At 39.7% G+C, this 18968-nt stretch overlaps 2 protein-coding genes across 3 annotated transcripts in view; one reads left to right on the plus strand and one right to left on the minus strand.

The window, feature by feature from the left end:
* Nucleotides 1-888: 888 nt before the first annotated feature.
* Nucleotides 889-5537, minus strand: abitram (actin binding transcription modulator). Of its 2 annotated transcripts, none has more exons than XM_053612428.1 (6): nt 5384-5537; nt 3722-3773; nt 3512-3641; nt 3344-3420; nt 2162-2231; nt 889-1080 (listed from the first exon to the last, which is right to left on the minus strand). In XM_053612428.1, the coding sequence occupies exons 1-6, from the start codon at nt 5448-5450 to the stop codon at nt 943-945; spliced, it is 534 nt and encodes a 177-aa protein (XP_053468403.1). In that variant the 5' UTR covers nt 5451-5537; the 3' UTR covers nt 889-942. The 2 variants fall into 2 exon arrangements, with proteins under 2 accessions (XP_053468403.1, XP_053468404.1); XM_053612429.1 differs by having other exon boundaries at nt 5374-5514.
* Nucleotides 5538-6170: 633 nt separating this feature from the next.
* elp2 (elongator acetyltransferase complex subunit 2) overlaps nt 6171-18968 on the plus strand; it is a 33697-nt gene continuing 20899 nt past the window's right edge. Inside the window, exons 1-10 of the mRNA XM_053613059.1 lie at nt 6171-6411; nt 8223-8301; nt 9183-9253; nt 9398-9539; nt 12416-12493; nt 12716-12780; nt 13048-13114; nt 14652-14795; nt 14884-14967; nt 15062-15162. Of these exons, the coding sequence (XP_053469034.1) occupies nt 6280-6411; nt 8223-8301; nt 9183-9253; nt 9398-9539; nt 12416-12493; nt 12716-12780; nt 13048-13114; nt 14652-14795; nt 14884-14967; nt 15062-15162 (963 nt within the window). The 5' untranslated portion in view covers nt 6171-6279. The remainder of the gene's footprint in view (nt 6412-8222; nt 8302-9182; nt 9254-9397; nt 9540-12415; nt 12494-12715; nt 12781-13047; nt 13115-14651; nt 14796-14883; nt 14968-15061; nt 15163-18968) is intronic.

Here is an 18968-nt window from a genome sequence, read left to right on the forward strand (position 1 = left end):
ATTAAAAGCAAGTTCTGTTCGTGTATTTGTAGTGACGGTAACTGCCTCCTCATATGGACGGTCCTGTAGGTCACTGTGATTCGTACTGTTACTTGAAATGCGCCGAGCTCTGGTACAGTAACTCCAAACGGTCAGGATGAAGACTTTCTAAAAAAAAAAAAAAAAAAAATCAAGACACTCAACTGCGATGTGCTTGGGATCGAGCGGTTCGTGCAGCATGATCTTACCTTTCCTTTCTGCCTCACGCCTCACTTACTATGATGAGTGAAGTGTCCAAAACGTACGTGTTCACGTGTGAAGTTTCAGAACATGCTCATAACACTGCAGTCAAACTTTAAGCTTTAGTGATGACAGAGAAACTATGAATCTGTGTGAAACTAGTTTTGGACCATTTGGATCCTTTTGACGGTTGAATGATTGTTAAACAAAGAAAGTCTAAATATACATTATTTTTCTTACATTGTGGACAATGTCATTTATTTGTGTAGTTACAAAATCTTCTGTGTGCACGCAAAATATGGTAATATACATGTCACGTAATAACCAAACTGACTAAATACTGGCGAGTCCGAATACAAATCTGATCCTGGTAACTAGTCAGATATTTCAAACGATTTCAAATCAATAATTTGTCCCAAATTCAAAAAATGTGCAACAATTCAATATCGGCTAAATCATTATTACATTATTATTATTATTATTATTATTATTATTATTATTCTCTAATCCAGTATAAAACTAAATAATAGAAATTTAATTAAAAAAACAAACTAGTAATAAATATGAACATATACAGGATAAGCGGTACAGAAAATGGATGGATGGATGAACATATACTGGTTACAGTGAGAATGCCCTTTAGTCTTGGTTCATGTCACATCCGAAACATTTTCTTTTCTTTTTTTTTTTTTTTTGCTGAGGCCATTTGTGTAAATTTTGATTTCAGAGAGACTCTTGCGGTTGAGTATTTCGTTTAGAGATGACGTCCTCATACTCTTCTCTGGTCAGAAGGCCTTTGGTGACTGTTTTGCTCTCTTCCAGTTTGGGTAAGATGACCGCTATGTAGCCGTCAGTGGAGGGCTGGTCAGGAGAGGACAAAACATTTACTGTCGTCATGTAATATTCAACAAACAAAAAAATAATTAACATGTACTGTACTGAATAACATTCAGGACAGGCAGTACATTTCTGAAAAGTTGGTAATAGAAAATGGGAATCATTGGCTGTTTCCATTAAATATTAAATATAAACATACTAGAACCCAAACAGACATCTACAGAATTATCGGCACCCTTCAAGACACTTGAATTAGGGAAAATGCAGTGTTTAAAAAACAGTACTTTCTCTCAAATGAGAGAAAAATGACGACGACACCCATGACGCATTTAACATTGTGTCATGGTATCCTCAAACAATGTTGTTCTTAACGAAATATTAGGTTGCGCAAATGTAAAATCCCCACACTAAGGGGAAAAACCAAAAAGATATTGTTATATTTCTATAAATCTGCTTCGTGACAATGTCCAATGCTCAAAGCAGTACACAAATAGAACTGAACTGAACTGAGGGGTTGGTGGAAGTTGGGTAATGGATATACAAAACACCATTCAGCATTGTCATGGTCGAAGTCGCATAAGTACATCCTAAAGATTTCTGAATTGCAGTTTATTATGGTTTTAAAGTCAACTACTAAACCACCCCCATAACAAGCCGTTACCTCACCATGCCTCTACAATCAGAACTCTGTGGATAGATGAAGCCAAATTTCAAACTTTTAGCCATGACCACAATTTGCAGTTGGCAGAAATGTGGACTGCATGCATGGACAAGTTTGGCAGAGGATCACTGAGACAAGGTAGTAGCGCCAATAATTAAGAAATCGTGTTGTGAACAAGAAACGTTTCAAGTGTACAGTTCTGATTACTCTCCACTGCGCTCTCTTAACACGCCACCATTTCTGACCGGATAAACTGTTAGGATATTTATTGCTACATCGCTGCTATTTTTAATGAGAAATTTCCCCACTTGAAGTAGAGAGAGACCCTGGAATTTATTTATTTATTTATTTATTTCAAATTGCGAGCTCAGTGATGAACCGCTTAAAAGTGGGTTTGCTCCTGTATGAAGCTTATGAATTACTGCGCGATCTTTTTAAGGTTACCTTGTCCAGTAGAAGATCAGGACGTTTCAGGATGTCTTCATTGACTTCTAAGAGGCGTCCTCTGATACAGCTGTGAGGAAAAACCAAACGAGGAACAGACCTTAGCTTCTGGATTAAAGTGATAAAATGTTCAGTTTTGGGTGAACTAACTCATCACATACTCACCCTCATGTCGTTCCAAACCCATAAGACTTCCGTTCATCTTCGGAACACAAATGAAGACATTTTTAATGAAACCTGGGAGATTTCTGTCCCTCCATTTACAGTCCAAGTAACCAAAACGTTCCAGCTCTGGAAAGTTCATAAAGGCATCGTAAAAGTCATCCATGTGACTCCAGTGGTTTAATCTCAGTTTTATGAAGCGATACGGACGCTTCGTGCACGCAAAAAAAAAAACTAAAATCAAGTCTTAAGAGAACTTCCGTTCTGGCGATACAGCGGGACCCGGAAGCGCTGCACTGTTTACGGCAGAGGAAGACGGACGCTGGACACAAACTGAGTCACGCAGAACAATCTTTGTAACAAAGATGTCTGCAGATTTCCACATAGAGGAGGACTTGAATTTTTTTTTTTGGTCCGCTCTCGCGTCAGCACAACACGCATACGCCGCGGTTCTCTCGTGAACGCGTCGCAGATCTAAGCGGAAGTGAAGATATTTTGTGAATAAAGGTTTTTTTTTGCGCACACTAAGCATTCGTATCGCTTCATAAAACTGGGATTAAACCACTGGAGTCACATGGGTTACTTTTACAATGACTTTTGGTTACATGGACTGTAAATGGAGGGACACAAATCTCCCGAGGTTTCATTAATAATGTCTTCGTTTGTGTTCTGAAGACGAACGAAAGTCTTATGGGTTTGGAACGACATGTGGAGGAGTAACTGATGACAGAATTTTCATTTTTGGGTGAACTATCCCTTTTAATACACGTGATTAACTAGTGCAATATCCTGTATGGTCTTGAGGTGTCAGAGAAACTGTTTTTTTTTTTTTTTTTTAATTTAATCCCACTTCCTCCCTCTGCCAAACGCCGGCTCCTGCGACATTTTTTGCTGCGGGTTCTCAGTCCCAATAAACACCTCGTGTGTTTAAATTTGTGCCTTCAGATTGTACTCGAAGCAAATGCGTCTCCCTATTTAGCGTCGCAGCATAAAGCCTCTGAGGTTAGATATTTAACTCACCTGAAGATGGTGTACTCAATGTCATCTGTGCATGTTATTCTGCACAGCGGAGCAAACTCTGTCAGGAACTGACCCCCCTGTAAGAATTCATGATAAAGTTCATACTTTGCACGTTCCTATCTGCTACCGTAACGTGAGCGTCGGAGTCGCAGTAGGAAACTAACTCACTCGCTTTGATTTGCCAGACACTTTGTTGTTCAGGCGGCTGCATCCGTCACTGATACGGTAATCGATGCTCTTGATTTTGCGTCCCTGCTGGAGGATGGGGTGAGACTCTGCAAGAGTGATGATGCAGATCCTGTATATAAAACGCTGTCTTTTAGATCATCCTGCTAAATAACTAAACGCATCAGGAAAAACTCGAAAGAATTGATCTACCTGTTCGAGTGCTGTAGGATGCAATGGTCTTCACATGATCTCCCTTTCATATCTGAAAGTGAGTCAACAAATCAATACTTCCACACTGTTCTCATACTGTAAAACTTTAAAGTAACGTGCTGTCTTAAAACTAGCTTTCAACATCCACTGCTTGATCTGGTCAGATAGCGGCTGCTAAAAACACAGACCGAGCTGCTCAAACTGATAGACTGACTTTGTTTTCCAGCTTCCTTATGACCTGACTGAACTGATCAATAAATGTTTGAGAATTTACTAACTGCACTGTTGTGAACTGAAGAAAGAACTTGTCCATGATGTTGCATTAGTTCAGAAACGGTTTCTCTTCCACCAGTACTTACCATCTGGCAAATATAGTCTACCAGTTTGAGCAGCTCAGCCTGTGTTTGAGTAGATGGTCTGGCTAAGCTGTATTTATTCAACACGGATGTCATATCATCTTATCCAGTTTTCTCACTTTCTGCTTTAGCTACAGTAGATACCACTGGAACAAAAAAAAACCCAGCCCAAATCTACTTTCAACTCCAAGTTTGTGAGCCGTGCATAAATAGGACCTAAAACATCATCAGATTTTCACAAATGTCCTAAAAGTAGATGTAGAGAACCCAGTTAAACAAATGAGACAAAAATATTCTACTTGGTCATTTATTTATTGAGGAAAATGATCTGTGAGTGGCAAAAGAATAATCTGATGACATGTTCACCATCGAATTAAAGCATTATTATTATTATTATTATTATTATTATTATTATTATTGGTTTTCCATTTTATGCAACTTTATACTTCTACTCCACTATATCTCAGAGGCAAATATTGTATTTTTTACTTCACTACATTTGCCTGACAGCTTTAGTTACTACTTACTTTTCAGATGGTAATTTTCTCATACCCTCCCTGTCCAGTGAAAACCGCGCATCTCCAAATGTGTGTGAAGGTTTGTGATAAACTGAAGGATTAAGTTTTCCTTTATGGGTCGAGAAAACTGTCCTATTCCTAATCGAAATAATCTTATAGATTATGATGCACTGCTGTAGATTAGATTAAACTAACCAACAGTATATCAAGTAGTTACAATGAACTCAAACATATGCAGCAGTAAAATGCTACATACACATTAATAAAGTAGAAATATGAATCCAAAAACATCATATATCGATAACATATATACACACACAGTATATTTTACTTGTAGTGGAGTATTTTCATATTGTGGTATTAGTTCTTTTACTTAAGTAAAGGATCTGAACACTTCTTCCACCACTGATTATTATTATGATGATGATGATGATGATGACGACATGAAGTACCTTTACCTGTCAATCACACTGTCTCATTCAACTCAACATGCAATACTTTTAAGTTCTACTGCCTTTATATGAGCAATAGAAGCTCTGTAACTCAAAACAGTCTCGTGACATGTTCACACATCCCTTAAACTGCCAATCAAACTGTCTCTTATTCAGTTCAAGCTGTAAAACGCAAATACTACCACCAAAACCATGAGGTCGGTATAAAACCTTTCTAAGAGCGACATAAGCTCTGTAACTCATGAACCTAAGCTCCGGTCACGCTCCACAACAATGTGAATCTTAGAACTATTCAGGAAAGCAATGATATAACTCAAGTAACTGACCTGACCTCACCTGTTTTATACCATCGTGTATAATAGCGATCAATCACAGATGGAGCTCTCTCATGTGTTTCTGCCATCGCAAATACCAAACGCTAACTATTACACTCTCCAAACACCGACTTCCATGACGGACCACAAATCAGGCTGCGCACGGTGTGCAACCGTTATTAGGAACCGGTCGGAAACATAGACGTAGTGTTTATGAAGTAATAATATAACGGCGCTTTGCGTTTCATAAGTGCTCAATAAACTGAAAATGTAATTATTGCGTTGTCTTTCTTTATTAAAAGTCTTTATTTGAAGACGTATTAGAAAAGAAAACCATAAGGAACAGTTGTGCAGCATAAAAGGGTTAAGTGGCTGAATTCTATATGAATCCACTCTTCCTAAGTTAGCTTACTACCTAGGGTATAATGTGGTAATGTGCACACATTGTGTAGTGATCCAAATAGTTATTGCGCAGCCGTTTGGTATTTAACCAAGTTCGTATTAGCTGTTACACATCGCCGGGTTGCCAGATTGGATAACGCAACTAATGATTGACACTCTTTCCAACAGCTAACGCTTTCAATTAATTATTTTAAACCGTTAAAATGAATTAACTCGGTAATTCATTCTCAACCTTAGATATGCCCGTTACGTGACTATTTAAAAGAAAGCATTTCTTTTCTTTTTTTTTTAAAAAAAAACAACAACAACTATTTCTGTAACAACACAACCTCCACTGTGAAATAATTCATTATTAAATATTGTGTTAATACTGATTCATTAGTATATCATAAAGTTGGTTTTAAATATATCTATAAAATTGCATGCGATTTCGCTTGAAATAAAAAATGTGTAGGTTTTGAAGGCAGGGTTTTGGGTTGTTTGTCACGCTGACCTGGCAACCCTGTGACAACAAAGATGGCGATCCCCATAATGACAACATGCCATGTAGCGTGTTGTGCAAACCGGACTCCACACGTTCTCTCCTGGAGCCGCAGAGATTTAATCGCCTTTGGGACGTGTAATTCAGTTGCTCTGTATGATCCACAGGTAACTAGCTTTAGTTTGTTTCTCTTTGGGAGTTTATTTTCATTTAATATGTGCGGCGTCTCCTGGTGAACTAGCATGTTAGCTCATTCTGCCTGAACTTTTGGTCGCAAGCTACAGAACAGGAGTTAATGTTCGATACATAAAGCACATTTTCCCACCAAAATCTCATGTTTTCCTAAGGGTAAGGAAAGCAACAATACCATACATCATAATCACTCTTTGCTGGTTAATATATATATATTTTACAATCTTACAATTTTACAAGCAATTGTTCTGTTGCAGTGCCATTCATATATACATATATGCACTTTTATATCAAATGTATGCATTTCTTTCCAGTATTAATAAACTTATGAGTAAAATTCCAGTATAAAAGAAGTAAATCCAACATTTTGTGAAATTCCTCTGTAATAAACTTCTGAACAGGACCAGGAATGATGTACAGTTTCATTTAGAAAGCAAGGTGTTTGGTTCTGAATATGGAGAAGAAGAAGAAAATATATTTTTTGGGAAATAGTGTTTTTTTTTTTTTTTTTTTACTGTACTTAATGGAGTTTATATATGAAATTAATGTACAGTACTGTGCACCATTTTCATACACATACAAAGAAATGCTGTTAAGTAAAGATGACTTCAATAATGAACTGAAATCTTTCTGCTTAAAAGAAAAACACTGCAGCGTACAGTAATAAACTAAACAAGGTCAGTATGACCTTGGTGTGGCGACCCTTTGCTCGTTTTTCCCTATAAATTAGAAGTCTCGGGTACAATGTGTGCAGTGTTATAAGGAAATTAGAAGGTAAGTTTTGAGGGGCAGTGGTGGCTCAACGGATGAGGCTCTGGGTTACTGATCAGAAGGTTCAAGCCCCAGGACCACCAAGCGGCCACTGTTGGGCCCTTGAGTAAGGCCCTTAACCCTCTCTGTATCATGTCTGACCCCAACTTCCTAACAAACTGGGATATGTGAAGAAAATAATTTCACCGTGCTGTAATATATGTGACAAATAAAGGCTTCTTTCTTTCTTTCTTTCTTTTTTTCTGTCTGTCTGACTGTCTTTCTTGAGTTTTACTGAGCACCTTGTAGAGCCAGGCACCGTTCTTCTGGAGACTTTGACTGTCACACTTGCTTCCTTTTTTTTTCTTTTCTTAATCAATTAATTAATTAATTTGTGTTCTTTTTTTCATGTAAATCCCAGCAGCCTTCATTATCTTTTTTTTTTGTCTGAAAATGGGTCTCTTATGTAATATGTTGCTTTCTTTACTGGCATGCAACATTTTTCTGTAACATTTATTATTATTATTATTATTATTATTATTATTGTTGTTTTTTTTGGAAAAGTAATGTTTGGAAATCTAAAATGTTTTTGTACTGACTCAATAAAGTAGAATTAATAAAATAATTATATATAACATAATTTGTTCTAAATAAATATAGGTGCCTAAGACTTTTGCGCGGTACTGTATGTCGTCATAAAACACAAATTGACATTATTTTAGGGTTATGTAACACGTTTCAGATAATGCAGTGCTCATGAGTGGACAAAAACAATGAAAGTAGCACTTTTCTGTAAATTGATATTTCATTTTGTTTTAATAATAATATTGGTAATAGTTTAAAAAAAAAAAAAAAGCTACAGAACCATTCTGTTTATTTACTGAACATCACTAAGTCTTTCCTGTTGTGTGGTTAGCCAGCTAGCCACGACTAAACATCATGCTGTTGGTCTGATTTACCCAAATAGATTTAACTGAGCTGCCATTAGTGGAAAAAGTCATTTATTTATTATTTTTTTTTGTGACTCTTTTCTCAGGAGGTGAAAGTTGTTGAGCTCCTGAATAAGCACAGTGGCAGGGTTAACACTGTGCAGTGGATTCACAGGGAGGACTGTGGTGAGTGGGATTTCATCCTAGATAATCGTCTTGGTTATTTATTAAAAATGATGCAGTTTAATTAAGTTTTTGGCACCAAGTGTTCAGACGTTACCTCTCCAAGCAGTGGAGTCCAGTTCAGTGCAAAATGCAGAGCTGTGTTGAGTTTCACAAGTATGAAAATGGTCAAATGACGCGTCAGTGTTAATAGCAAAAAAGAATAGATCCAAATTGTTTCACCTACGAGCAGAGATGGAAACTCGAGTCTGCTGCCCGAGCCGCAAAAACAACTGACTCGAGACTTGACTTGGACTCTCGAACGACTGACTCGAGACTCGACTTGGACTCTCGAACGACTGACTCGAGACTCGACTTGGACTCTCGAACGACTGACTCGAGACTCGACTTGGACTCTCGAACGACTGACTCGAGACTCGACTTGGACTCTCGAACGACTGACTCGAGACTCGACTTGGACTCTCGAACGACTGACTCGAGCCTTGACTTGGACTCTCGAACGACTGACTCGAGCCTTGACTTGGACTCTCGAACGACTGACTCGAGCCTTGACTTGGACTCTTGAACGACTGACTCGAGACTTGACTTGGACTTGACACTTTTATTTGCTTTAAAATGTATTAATAGTTAATATATTAATATTTATTTCATTGTAAACGCACGGTACATTTTCATGGTACAGTCAGTACCGTTTATTTTTTAAATAAAGTTCGGCAGTATTTTACTTTGAGTATTATGTTTTCATTCAGTATCAGTTCTTAAAATCGGTTGATTAATCGGTTATTTGCCGGTACTGCCCAACTACGTCATAGGTATCAGTAAAATCATCCTGTGTGTGTGTGTGTGTGTGAGATATTTTTGTAATTGTGAAACTGTTATCACAGGTCCAGAAACACAGCTGCTTTCAGGAGGATCTGATAATAATGTTATTGTGTGGGAGGAGCAACACGGTCAGGTTTGTATTTTTTGGGTTCAGTGTGAACGGTGCATGATGTATTTATAGCAGCATAAATATAGTGATAATATGCTGTGTGGCTTCGGATACTACTAAGAAGTTTTTGATATGTCCTCTTAGTTTTTTGACCATTGTGTGTTCCAGTTTGCTGCCTCTGCAGTGTGTTCAGGCCACTCGGGTCCTGTGTGTGCTGTGGACGCTGTACCGCTGTCTTCCTCCGACTCGCTGCTCGTCTCTGCGTCATCAGACTCCACCGTGAAACTGTGGATGTACAGCAGTCGAAAAGGTGAGTGCTGCTTTTTTCTTCTCTCTCTCTCTCTCTCTTTCTTTCTTTAAAATATACACCTGATGTTTCAGTATGTAACATAAGCTTGAGTTTCATGAGTTATAAGTGTCTCAAGACTGACATCTACTGGTAGGTTTTTAGAAAGCCCCTGGAAACACACAAAAAGTTTGATACTGAAGATGCCATTTAATACTCATTCACCAGTGGGAGATTTATGTAGGGCTGGCGATGTGACACAAATAACATATTGCGATACTTGAAGACATTTATAGTCTTGATACACAGTACGCTTCATGACCTACTGTATAATTTAACTAACGAATTGCCAGCTGAAGCAAAAAAAAGTGCCACATTAAAACTAATCCAAATTAAGAACCGTTTAGTTGAACTTGCTGATACTTTTATTTAATGCCTACAAACACTAAACTGTAGCACTGAAAAGACGGACAACGAAAAATCTGTAAAAACAAAACCTTAAGTAAAAGAAAAATGACATGAAAGCAGCAGCTTCCTTTCAGTTCCAGTTTGTCATTATTTAAAACATGAACATACTCTAAAAGTATATTTAAGGAGTATATATTCTGCCAAAAAGCTATAAAAAGACCTATTTTCTGCCTGATTGAGACTATGTTGGTGTATCCGATCACGTACTGATTGACAGCTGCTTCTCCTGGCTCTGCACACAGTGCGTGAACAGTGCTAATGCTAGAAAAGTGCGTAGGAACGACTGAGCAGAGGCTCCACTGTGCTTTTGTTTTTAAACGTGAGTCAGAATTGTTGCGTGGTGCGTTTTGTAGATATTTATAGTGCCTGTTTCTTGCTGAAAGAGGCAAAGATGAAGCAAAATTGCAAAGAAAACTCCCCCTTCTAGCTAGTCTAAAAAGCGACACTGATTATCAGAGCATGGCACTACTACGTTTCGAAGTGGTGCGCATATAGCACTCGGTTTAAAATCGTATGAAATGAGTTTTCCTGTCTCCCGGTGACCATTTGTGACCATGGGTTATTGATACGTGTGGGAAGTGAAGGCTAGCCCGTTTGGTCTGATCCCCACAGAAGAGCTACTGTAGCACAAATTGCTGGAAAGGTGATAGAACGGCGTCATCGTAGCGTTCTGTGTATGGGGCTGCATAGCAACACGCCGGTCAGAATGCCTGTCCACCGCCGAAAGCTCCTACAGTGGGCACGTGAGCATCAGAAGTGGACCATGGGGCAATGGAAGGAGATGACCTGGTCTGATGAATCACGTTTTCTTTTACATCATGTGGACGGCCGGGTGTGTGTGTGCGTGTGTGTGTGTGTGTGTTGCTTACCTGGTGGAGAGATTACACCAGGATGCACTATGGGAAGAAGGCAAGCTGGTGGAGGAAGTCTGATCCTCTGTGCAATGTTCTACTGGGAAACCTTGGGTCCTGCTGGCGTTCATGTGGATGTTACGTTGACACGTACCACCTACCTGAACATTGTTGCAGATCAAGTACACCCTAATAGCAGTGGCCTCTATCAGCAGGATAATGCGCCCTGCTACACTGCCAAAAATTGTTCAGGAACGGTTTGAGGAACATGACAAAGAGTTCACGGTGTTGACTCGGCCTCCAGATTTCAATCCGATCGAGCATCCGTGCGATGTGCTGGACAAACAAGTCCGATCCACGGAGGCCCCACATCGCAACTTACAGTAATTAAAAGATCTACCGCTAACGTCTTGCTGCCAGATACCGCAGCACACCTTCAGAGAGCTTGTGGAGTCCATGCCTCGACGGATCAGGGCTGTTTTGATGGCACAAAGGGGGCGTACGTAATATTAGGCGGGTGTTTTTAATGTTATTGCTAATGGCTGTATATTTGCTCTGTCTCAGACACTCAGAGGCTGAGTGAGCAGGAAAGAAGTACATTTTGTGTTTGTATTTGGGGTGAAAGGGGGAACTGACGTGGCTAATTCAGATTGGTGCTTGACGTCACTTCTACCAAGTATAGTACAAATCAAATCATACGAAATGAAACGGCACAAAAGAAATCTCTCAAGTGGAAAAAAATCACATTGTTTTACTATCTTTTGCAGTCATTGGTGAATTCTCCACAGGGGTTATATTTATATCTAACAGTAAAGTGCAGTAGCAAATGGAGGGCAATAAGGTGATCGGGGCAGTCACGGAAATTCCACAGCTTTTGAGGCAGAACTAGTTTGGTGATGTAATTACGGTGATGTTCTTGATGACTACGTCATTCCTTCAAGTATATACCGAGTTTCTTTGCGAGTACCTGCATCAGGGAGGTTCCAGATATTTGACGACAAACCTATTTGCTCGGTAATAACACAAATCAGCACGTTTGCTGTTCGGCTCAGCGAGTAATGAATTCGGATGTTTTGACCGAGTACATCTCGGTTTTTGTTATTACGCTCCAGTTTGTGTTGACGGCAGCAGCCCAACACAGCAGAGAGCATTTACATTCATACATTTGCCAGATGCTTTTTCCAAAATGACTTCTAATTGAGCTGAGCAGTTGTGGGTTTAGGACCACACAGTAACAGCTTGGCAGTTGTGCTGCCATGATGTCCGTCGACAAATGAAATCAGATACCCAAAATGGATTTTATTAGCCGCTTGTTTTTCTATATTGGAAACATTTCATACCAATATTAGCTTTTCAGAGAGGATCTAACAAAGCCAACTGAAGTTAGAACACATAATATATGCGTCACGCTTAATATGCATCGTGTATTCCCGCACCGAAGGTGAGACAGGAAAATCTGATTTCACATCTGAGACCAGTTTTAATGGGCAATCAGAAATCATTTAACAGCCAGTCTTTTTAAAATGCATCACAGCTGTGTGAGTTCATTCTTACCCATGGCGTGTTTATGACCTCCACCAGCCGAATGCCTCCAGACGTTATCTTTTGGGAGCGGCTTCATGATGGATGTCTCCTTAGCGCTGTTGCCAGGCAGCAGAGGTAAGCAGTGCATGCTGCCATGCATCAGGTAGCTTTTCCCTTCATGCAATTTGTCTCCATTGCCCTGGTTTGACTGAATGTCCTGTTAAATTCTTTATGCCTTCGCTTTCTGATGGAGCCATTATGCAACCCCTTAAAGATATATCTACTGTTCAGCATGATACATGTCCATTTTTATACATTTGTATTGTAACTAATTCTCATTTCTCATTGCCCTTTTAGTGCCCATCCTAGCATGTGGGGGAGATGACAGCAAAGTCCATTTGTTTGTGCAGATCAATGGACAGGTATTTATGAGTTCATATATATATATATATAATATTATGTGTCACATCGAAATCTTAAAAAAGCTGCATATTATCATTTAAGGTACATGATAGCCATTCAGAAAAGAGTACGTTGTGCTGCTTCATGGCAGTCCTGTAATAAGAAATGCTTCAGAATGCTTGAACCTGTGTCCTTAGCAAGAAAAGAAATTCAGAGTGCAGTACCCAGTTTTATTTAAGCTACACCGGCCGTCTCTGAAGTTGCTTCTGCACTTGCTTGTGCTTCAGTTTCAGAACGTACTCGCATTACAAGGCCACGAGGACTGGGTCCGTGGTGTGGAATGGGCAGCAAAAGGTAAGAGTTTTCACCTCAGTTGTTCCTGGAACGTCATTTATCGTTGTCCATGTATTCTGTTATTTAATAATTTCATTTATAACAAATATTATTATTGTTCAGGTGCATAAACCATATACAGTCCCTTCAGGATTTTCGCGTTCTCCGAAATGAATGCGAAATCAAGCGAACTGCGATACTCGGAGGAGCTTGCGGTTTTTCTGCCGATTCGGGCTAGGGAGTGTCACGTGACCCCATCACAACACGCGTTCAGCCAAAGCTGTCTTCGATTCACGTGCATCGAACATGAGTACAGCTAAAAGGTCTCATTTGCCCGTAAACATCACTGCGAAATGGCGTGCAAAAGAATTTTGTGCAATCGCAATTTCATCAGTAACTAATTTTCAGCCAAAAAAACCCCCCCGCAAGAAATCTTTTAAAAAGAGCCGTAGCAGAATCGAGCATTTTCGGCCGCGACGATCACAGAAATCTCAGCGAAAACCTGTACGGACTGAACATCCCCCTCGTGTCACTTATACGTGCGCATACACACGTGTACTCGGGCATTTAAAAGGATTTTTATAGACGAACGCATACATGTATACACATTCACACAGGCATGCACGCTATACACTTGCACATATACATGTTATTGAACCCTTTTTTTTTTTTTTTTTTGTTATGATGTATATAATGTTATTAGTTTATCATGTTGATGTAGTTGTATTATTTTCTGTATGTTAATTTTAATGTTCTCTATATCTTTGTAAAAATATTTAAGATAGGACCTGTCAGTATTGAAGAAAAACAATTTCAGACATTTGACTTTGCTTTGAGCTAGAGCCTGTTTAGATCAATCCCAAAATCATATCCGTTCATCTGCTGGTTACGTTGATAATTCCGTATAAATTCATTACAGACATCCTTGAGATATCGCGCTAACGAGAATCTCGGACGGACAGATGCACGTGTTATTGTATTTTGAAGTCTTCCCGGCTGGAAGCTAGATACCACGACTGGCAAAGTTACGCTTATTTATGTTTTAAATGGCCGCCCTGCATGCTGCCCGTGTCCGGTGTAAAGGCCATCCTGATTAACATACAGCATGACATGACAGCATGTTGGACATGGTGCTGCCGCAGTCTGGTGTAAAAAGGGCTTAAGCCGTCCTTTAAATTAATGAAGGCTAATGAAATTTTACTACTCATAATAGTTTGACAGTTTTAATTCTTATTTCTCATCGTGCATAGAACTACAACAAGCAGTAAAAATCTTCGGCAACCCCATCCGCATAACCGCGAAGTTGAAAACCCGTGTATTAAGCCAGTTACTTTCTGATGTCTGAATATCAGAACACTCATAAATAAATTTGTCACGTGAAAATGTAGTACAGGAGCGGAGTTCTGAATATAAAATTCCTCCTCAGTGCTCTCTATCCAAATTGGTCTCAGCCTTGTTAGTCTTCATAATTCATGAAGCGACTACAGGTTCCGTGCTTGGCTGGACTGATATACTGAAGTGTGTGTGTGTGTGTGTGTGTGTGTGTGTGTTCTTTCAGATGGGGAATTACTTTTGGCCAGTTGCGCTCAGGACTGTCTGATCCGAGTGTGGAGGCTGGTGGTTAAATGCGACGCACACGTACAGGAGCCTGCCGAAGGAATCATCAGGATGACTGAGGATGTGTTTGAGGTGAAGGGGAAAAGTGAGGCCTGCTCTTATTCTCTCAGTGTTGGAGTTATTCAGTGCTGAACCCCGTTTCACTGTGATGAAGCTGTCTTTCTGTCCAACAGTGTATGCAGTGAGCCTTGAGACGGTATTAGCTGGCCATGAGAACTGGGTGTATGGGATCCATTGGCAGCCTTCATTTAGCAAAGGTGTTAGGATGGATTTTTTTTTACAGCTAATAATAATCATAGTTTCTATTTAATCTATTTAACTTCATTTTTTGCTGTTTGTCTCCCCCTGCAGGCGGCACAGTGGAACAGCCTCTGAGTCTGCTTTCTGCCTCTATGGATAAGACCATGATCCTATGGGGGCCAGAGGAGGCGTCAGGTGTGTGGGTGGAGCAGGTCAGTTTGCTCTCTCCTACCTGTTTATTTGACGAGGAGATTTGTTTTTCATTTATGAATCGCTCCAGTTTCCAGACATTCATCCTGTTCTTCTTGTCACTTCACTGTGCTAATGCTTTTAATGACCCATTTTAAAATGTGTCAACGTAAGAGAAATAGTAATCAAGACATCATCCTATATCATCTTCTGTTCACACGTGAACCCTCTGTGTTGCTCATCCTGGCTTGCTTTCATAATGGAACCCCTTCCAAATGAATTACTGTTGAATTGTCTTAAGTGTGTGTATGTGTGTGTGCGTGGGACTCCAGACACACCATCCTCTGTTCATTTCTGGCACCGTTTCAGACAGAGAGGCAGGACAGCTCCGACCCTACCGTCGGGGCACTGTCCTTCCTTAGTCGCCTATTCATGTGTCCTCTGGCTATCCTCCTTGCCAGTCATGGAGGTCTTCATAATGCACAGCAGATAGTGCCAAATGTGCAAATAGTGTGAGTATGTGGTAGGAGTGAAGACAGCTCATCTGCTGTGCTCCACCCGCCCTGGCAGCTGGAGAACATCTGTCTGTTCTTCTCGTCCTTTCTGATCGTAAGCTTCACAGCAGGAGTAAAGGTCGGTGTGTTTTCCATCTGGCGGGGAGCTGATGACAGGTGATGTCTTTCTGAAGCAGAGCAGAAGCAAACGATTGCCTTTTTTTTTTTTTACCGACGAGGTGCTGAGTGCACAGCCGGTGTATAACTCTGGAAGACAGTTCTCCGCTGCAAATTGGTTCTATCCGCAAACACGGTTTGTAAAACAGGAATGATGTTAGAGGCTTAGGGGTGGTGCCACTATGCTGCCATGGCAACTTGAGCGATTTGAGCTATTTAAAAAAATTTTTTAAGAAAAGAAAAGAAACGAACAACGCAGGGTCCTCTGAAGATTATCGATTGAAGTGTGTTCTGAGGAAGAATTGAGCAAATGCTCCAAACTGAATAGCAGATACACCCTAACCAATCTTCTGTAGCATTTTCTCAAGTCTAATTTCTTTAAAATAATTTTTGTCGTTTATTTTTGATGTTACACGTCCGACTATATAACGATCCCGTAAATAAATAAAAATAAATAAATAAATAAATAAATAAATAAAAGGTTACCTGGTTCTATGAAGCATTAATGGCAATGTTTAGGTTTAAAAAAAAAAAAGTAAATAAAAAAAGAGGCAAGAGCGAACCTGTGCCTAAATTACAGCAGAGCTGCTTTAAGCCACACCAAAGCTTTTTTTTTTTTTTTTTTTTTTTTTTTTTTTAACTTCCCATTATTGGCTTGTCACGCTTCATTTGTCTAGAAGTTTCTTTTGGTGGATTTAAGAAGAAATCCAACAATTTTCCAGTGTTAAAATAACGTAATGTTTACGTTTTGTGTACTATTGTGCTACCTCCTGGTCACCGAACTAAACCTCCACTGAAATGTCTCTACTTCACCGGGTAGAGTTCTGTACTCTGAAACCAATATGCACAGATTTAGCCAGGATCCAGATTGTCCTGGGTTCAGAATGCTGCTGTGCCGTGACGTGCTGCACTGTTTGATGGAAGAGCGCCATGGTCTCACATGCTTGCATCACTGCATACACGGGAACACATCCTGTGTGCCTTGTATTCGTCATGATTAAGAGCATATTACATGAACTAGTTAATCAATCACAGCCTCTAGCTAAAAGTGGGTGTCTGTTCTCACATCCTTCCTTCCGCCAATGAGACATTTCCACAGTTTCACACACAGCTGGACTGCTTAAAGACTGAGATTACGTTACACCTGTCTCCTTAAGCATTGTCTCCTGACAAATGGCTGTAATTACGAAAATGGTTTAAGAGCATTCAGATTTAATAATGATAAAAAAAAAAAAAATCTTCTAAGTAAGGCTAGGGAACGTAATAAGATATCTATATTATGATATGCCATCGTGATGCACTTTTCTAAGTATCATTATAATCGTCAAGACACATTTACGCATTAAATGCCCAGTTAGTAACTAGTTAGGACTATTTTGTCAGTTTCATTAACTTTTCATCAAGAGAAATGTTAATGAAGTGGGTGCAGTGGTGGCTTAGTGGTTAAGGCGCTGGGTTACTGATCGGAAGGTCGGGAGTTCAAGCCCCGGCGCTGCCACTGTTGGGCCCTTGAGCAAGGCCCTTAACCCTCTCTGCTCCAGGGGTGCTGTATCATGGCTGACCCTGCATGCTGGGGTATGCTAAGAAAAGAATTTCACTGTGCTGTAATGTATACGTGTCCAATAAAGACTCATTATCCTCTCTCTCTCTCTCTCTATATATACAATTTAATTATGGCACCGCCCACTCTCATGTTTATTTTATCTAGACCTGAGCCTCGCCACTACCTGAGAGTGTAGGATTGACCAGGAAATGCCCAGCAATCATTGTGGCTAATTAACACATTTAAAAAATCAGAGCATCCTCCATAATTATTATCCTAACTGAACAAATTTAGTGGAGAGCTGGCTAGCAGTGGGGTGGCCAGACGGGCTGCTGAGTAAAGTAGGTCCTGCTAATAAGTCATTCTGGTAGTTAGTGCTGTGGTACGGTCTGGGAGGAACATACTGAGGACATGTCACTGCTGAACCCTTAGCTGCATGCTAATTTATTATTAATGCAGATGGATCAGAACAGAGAGATGATCAGAGGGTTATAGCGGCACTACAATGCAGAAATGAGCTCAACTAAGTCTAGATTGTTAACCTGGCTAATCGATCGCGCATCGGGGATCATCTTAAGCACACCGATCTACCAGTGACACCATACGGCTTTTTAAATGCCAGTTAAGTGGCACTTATTATGATGATGATGATGATCATGAGCACAGATTAAATTTAAACATATTCCACTTTAATTTCTTTTCAAACTGCGTAGCTTTCTCGTGCCCTGTGGTGTGTGTTTGGAAGTGTGTTATGTGATGCAGATCCACATTGTTGTTGTTTTCTCTATATACTGTGAGTGATTACACAGTGTGCTTGCAGGCTTGGTGTAATATATGCAAGGCAAAGTGGACAGAATTCGAAATCACTCTGGTTAATGTTGTGTTTCTCCAAAGTGGCTTGCAGAGGTCCTTGTCACTCAAAGTGAAAGACACACTTTAGTTTCATAATTGATTTGACCTTGTCTCCAGATAGACCGTGGAAAGGTGCGAGTTAGAAAGTCAAAACGTCCACTAGAAATCTTTTGAGACTTTTTGAATATTGGGCTTTTTTTTTTTTTTGCACCATTCTGTGTAAACTCTATAGATTGGTGTGTGTGTGTGTGGTAAAAAAAAAAAAAAATCTCAGGAGATCATCAGCACCAACAACCGTGCCGTGGTCAAATTCACTGATCTCAACTTTTTTCCTGATTCTGATGTTTGATCTGAACAGTAACTGAAGCTCTTGACCTGCGTCTGCATGATTTTATGCTTTGTGATGAAGTCACATGATTGGCTGATTGAATAATTGCGTGAATGTACAGGTGTTCCTATTAAAGTTGCCAGTGAGACTGTGTGGGATTACCATGAAATATCGACACCGTTCCATGTACTAAAAAAAAGAATGAAAAACCCTTTATAGAGCCCTTTCACTTATAATGGAAGATTAAGGATAGGTGATGAATTGTCAATAAATGTTTTTTTTTCTTATATATATTATATTATATACAGGGTGTCCCAAAAGTCTCCATCTATAAAGAAGGGGAATATGTTTGTCATCGGTCGGGCCACGACACTTCCAGTCTTTTTGAATTTGTTAATAAGTTTGGCAACAGTGTCGTGTGCGATGTGCAACTAA

This window comes from Ictalurus furcatus, chromosome 24 (genome assembly GCF_023375685.1).
Source record: "Ictalurus furcatus strain D&B chromosome 24, Billie_1.0, whole genome shotgun sequence".
Lineage (NCBI taxonomy): Eukaryota > Metazoa > Chordata > Actinopteri > Siluriformes > Ictaluridae > Ictalurus > Ictalurus furcatus.